Source organism: Coenobita brevimanus, chromosome 48 (assembly GCF_032717465.1).
Source record: "Coenobita brevimanus isolate Jiangsu-jjx chromosome 48, ASM3271746v2, whole genome shotgun sequence".
NCBI classification, from domain to species: domain Eukaryota; kingdom Metazoa; phylum Arthropoda; class Malacostraca; order Decapoda; family Coenobitidae; genus Coenobita; species Coenobita brevimanus.
In genome coordinates, this window is record NC_137001.1 from 1,967,034 (window position 1) to 1,972,448 (window position 5,415).

The 5,415-nt window shown below is 48.6% G+C and overlaps 1 protein-coding gene across 1 annotated transcript; it reads left to right on the plus strand.

Moving 5' to 3' along the window:
- Positions 1-4,389: 4,389 nt before the first annotated feature.
- Positions 4,390-5,145, plus strand: LOC145399255 (uncharacterized). The gene has a single exon (XM_080271940.1). It carries the CDS (start codon positions 4,390-4,392, stop codon positions 5,143-5,145), a length of 756 nt encoding a protein of 251 aa, XP_080128066.1.
- Positions 5,146-5,415: the final 270 nt, after the last annotated feature.

Consider the following 5,415-nt stretch of genomic DNA (forward strand, 5'->3'; position numbering starts at 1 on the left):
ACCACCATGCACTACTTCTACTACCACCACCACCACCACTACCACCATTCACTACTTCTACTACAACCACCACCACCACCACCACCATGCACTACTTCTACTACAACCACCACCACCACCATGCACTACTACTTCCACTACAACCACCACCACCACCACCATGCACTACTACTTCTACTACAACCACCACCACCACCACCACCATGCACTACTTCTACTACAACCACCACCACCACCACCACCATGCACTACTTCTACTACAACCACCACCACCACCATGCACTACTACTACTACAACCACCACCACCATGCACTACTACTACAACCACCACCCCCATGCACTACTACTACAACCACCACCACCATGCACTACTACTACAACCACCACCATCATGCACTACTACTACAACCACCACCACCATGCACTACTACTACAACCACCACCACCATGCACTACTACTACAACCACCACCACCATGCACTACTACAACCACCACCACCACCATGCACTACTACTACAACCACCACCACCATGCACTACTACTACAACCACCACCACCACCATGCACCACTACTACAACCACCACCACCATGCACTACTACTACAACCACCACCACCACCATGCACTACTACTACAACCACCACCACCACCATGCACTACTACTACAACCACCACCACCATGCACTACTACTACAACCACCACCACCATGCACTACTACTACAACCACCACCACCACCATGCACTACTACTACAACCACCACCACCATGCACTACTACTACAGCCACCACCACCATGCACTACTACTACAACCACCACCACCATGCACTACTACTACAACCACCACCACCATGCACTACTACTACAACCACCACCACCATGCACTACTACTTCAACTACAACCACCACCACCACCACCATGCACTACTACTACAACCATCACCACCACCATGCACTACTACTACAACCACCACCACCATGCACTACTACAACCACCACCACCACCATGCACTACTACTACAACCACCACCACCATGCAATACTACTACAACCACCACCACCATGCACTACTACTACAACCACCACCACCATGCAATACTACTACAACCACCACCACCATGCACTACTACTACAACCACCACCACCATGCACTACTACTACAACCACCACCACCATTCACTACTACTACAACCACCACCACCATGCACTACTACTACAACCACCACCACCATGCACTACTACTACAACCACCACCACCATGCACTACTACTACAACCACCACCACCATGCAATACTACTACAACCACCACCACCATGCACTACTACTTCTACTACAACCACCACCACTACCACCATGCACTACTACTATAACCACCACCACCACCACCATGCACTACTACTACAACCACCACCACCATGCAATACTACTACAACCACCACCACCATGCACTACTACTACAACCACCACCACCATGAACTACTACTACAACCACCACCACCATGCACTACTACTTCTACTACAACCACCACCACCACCATGCATTACTACTTCAACTACAACCACCACCACCACCATGCACTACTACTACTACAACCACCACCACCATGCACTACTACTTCTACTACAACCACCACCACCACCACCATGCACTACTACTACAACCACCACCACCACCACCATGCACTACTACTACAACCACCACCACCACGACCATGCACTACTACTTCTACTACAACCACCACCACCACCATGCACTACTATTTCTACTGCAACCACCACCACCACCACCATGCACTACTACTTCTACTACAACCACCACCAGCACCACCACCATGCACTACTACTTCTACTACAACCACCACCACCACCACCACCATGCACTACTACTTCTACTACAACCACCACCACCACCACCACTATGCACTACTACTTCTACTACAACCACCAACACCACCATGCATTACTGCTTCTACTACGAGTACAACCACCACCACCATGCACTACTACTTCTATATATCACTGTGCTTACCTCATCCACCTCTCTACTTCGTAGTGGTAGGTGGTAGCGACCATTATCCACTCCTATGATGTGCTTACTTCTTTCTTCACATTTATCATTCTATCTCTTTGCTTGCCCCCCTCCTTTCCTACTTCTTCCATCCTTCCTTTCACGTTTTGTTACTCTTGTTTCCACTTCGTTTGGCTCTATAGTGAGTGACGAACCATATATAACGCTGGGTGGTAACCATACAACCAGATTACGGGATGAAGTGCACTATAGTTTCTCTTAACTGGGTGGAGAGATGCAAATGCTGGGTCCATCCAGGAACCAAACCTCCACATTATTCCCCACACCTCGCTGTGGTCATGGGCTGTTAACCACAGGGGAGCATCGGCTGACCGCACGAGATAGCCCTGCAGGGGCAGATGCTTGTGTGGCGTATATTACACCACAAAGTATTGTACTTTGCATTTCACCTACACACGTGGTTTCCTTCCCTCGTGGCTCTTACGCATTTCACCTACACACGTGGTTTCCTTCCCTCGTGGCTTTTCCCCCACATTGTTCTCGTACTTAGCATCGCTACTAGTGCCGCTTCCAATAGTATTCAATTTCTCATTCCTCCTCATCTGTACTAGTGCCACTTCCAATAATATTCAATTTCTCTTCCTTCCTCACCTGTACCAGTGCTGCTTCCAATAATATTCAATTTCTCTTCCCTCCTCACCTGTAGTGGTGCCTAAACCAATCAAATTTGCCTATTCAGGTGACCTAGGCGTACCGGTGCTCCGCCTACCTCATTATGGGGCTTAAAACTGAGTGGGCGACCTAGCTTGCCCTCATTTTCCCTGTCAACTTCACCTGGCTGACTACCTGCCTTGCTCTCCGTCTTTCCTGGTAAATCTGGCCAGACACCTTAATCCCATACTGGGTGGCCACAAACAAATCGCCTCCATGTCATCCTGACCCCCACCATTTCACTGTCCTGCTCCTATCTCACACACCCCTCTCTCATATACTTCTCCATTCCATCCCTCCATCTCATCCTCGGCCTCCCCCTCCCTCTCCCCCCTCCACCTCACTCACATATACTCTCCTCATCAGTCTCTCACCCTCCATCCTCTCCACATGGCCAAACCACCTCAGTGTGTTCCTCCTAATGCTTCCTATCACATCAATATCCACACCACAATGCTCTTTTATATCCTCATTAGCCTGTCTCTCCATGTGACTCCACAGGCTCATCTTAAATAACTCATTTCCACACACATCAGCTCAGCACTCCCGCTCCACACTAAATTCATTGCTCATATTTTAGTCTGTAACTATTTATCCACTTAATTGATCTACACATGCTGTAAATGTAATTACCTTGTACTACTTTGAAGTCATGCAGTAACTCTGTATTGATCCAAGTCAGTAATCACTGCTCTGTCTATTTCTTCCAAGCACATTTGTGTTTATCTATCCTTACCACTTGCCTTGGTGTAGCCCCCTAGTATAATATCCCCATAACTAAATGCTACAGTGGTGGCTTCCTGGAGTGTTTTTAAGAACATGGATACCTTAACACATATCCGTCTACCCCTTCCTACATTCACGTACGATATTAACACGTGGTTTACACAAGTTGATGCTGCGTGGCCTCAAGATACCAGTGGTGACAACAAATTCAGAGCAATTGTCCACTCTTCCAACCCAAGCAGCTGCCCTTGTGCAGGATGTACTCCTTACACAACCTACAAAACACAAATAAAAAGCCCTGAAGGAGAGTCTGCTGTGGGCCCTGGGCAAATCAAAGCAAGCACTTTTAATGGAGCTAGATGCAATTCGCTCCCAACAGCAACGCCCCTCGGCCCTCCTTGCCCATATTCAGGCCACTCTCACAGCAGCTGGGGCCACCTTATCAGATGACCTCCTTCGACACTGACTCCTCCAGCTCATGCCACCAGACTTCTGACTCCACCTAGCAGCCCTGGGCCCTGGCACGTCCCTTGCTAAGTTCATCGAGAGAGCGGACATTCTCTATGAAACCCAACAGCATTACGCTAACCATCCAGTAAGTGCAGACACCTCTTTTCCCCATCTCATAACCCCCAGTGCTACCCCTAATGAAACAGTGGTGTCAGTGAACAGTCTTGTACACAGCTCCATGTCAGAGCTGTGTACCTTATTAGCAAATTTAACAAATAGAATAGACAAACTGGAAAGTAAAATAAATGGCTTCATCACTCAGACCCTCAGTGTTGCAAATCATTCACCAGCCCCTCAATGTTCCAACAGTGCTCCCCCAGTGAACCGTGGTCGTAATGCTAATCCCCAAACAGCAAGGGATGATTTCGGGTTGTGTACCTATCACAAGCGCTTTGGCATGGAAGCCAAACGATGTGCACCACCCTGCATGTTCACAGGAAACGCATATGGTGGGAGACAGTCCCAGTAATGTCTCCTGCCACACACACCAAATGCCCCCTGATTATCAGCACATCCAAAGCCACGACACATTCCGCTGGCTCCAGGGAACTATGGGTTAAAGACGCCATCTCTGGCACAAAATACCTTATTGACACTGAAGCCACATTCAATATAGTCCTTCCTACCTCTGACCACAAAACGGCTCAGCAGCCCGCATTTGACCTGATAGCAGCAAACAGCACCCCCATAACCACAAACAGCTTGGAATCCCGTTACGTGGCACTCGCCCAATCAGTATCATTTACTTGGCCGTTCTTCGTCGCAAACATTAATCAACCCATTATTGGTGTCAACTTCTTGGAGGCACATGACTTACCAGTGGATACCAGAGGAGGAAATCTATATCACAGACCCTCAAACTTGTCCATCAAAGTAACCACGTGTGCTGGCAATCCTCCACTCATTACACACTCTCGCCAGGATTCCTCATACAATCCCATACTATGCCAGTTACTCCTCTTGACCTCTCAGATGCTCAACAATGGCCGTACAGACCATGATGTAGATCATTGCATCATCACTTCCGGACCACCCTGTTTCGCCCATCCCAGACGTCTTCCCCCAGAATGTTGTCAGGCAGTGGAAAAGGAGTTTCAGGTGATGCTCAACGAGGGCACATTTGGCCGTCATCAAGCTGCTGGGCATCCCCTCTACACATGGTTCTGAAGGCACAGCAGGGTGAGTGGAGAGCATATGGGGACTACAGGGCACTGAATGCAATGACAGTTCCTGATAGATACTCCATTCCCCACTATGGCCATGGTGTATTATCCAAGATCGATTTAGTCAGGGCGTTCCACCAAATCCCTGTGGCGGAGAAGGACATCCTCAAGATGGCAGTAACTACCCCCCTTTGGCCTTTTTGAATACACAAAGATGAATTTCGGTCTCAGAAACTCTGCACAAACGTTTCAGAGATTTACGGGCCAGGTTGTC

Coding starts and splice junctions, on each gene's coding strand:
- LOC145399255 (XM_080271940.1), top strand. CDS start 4,390: ATGTGCACCACCCTGCATGTTCACAGGAAACGCATATGGTGGGAGACA.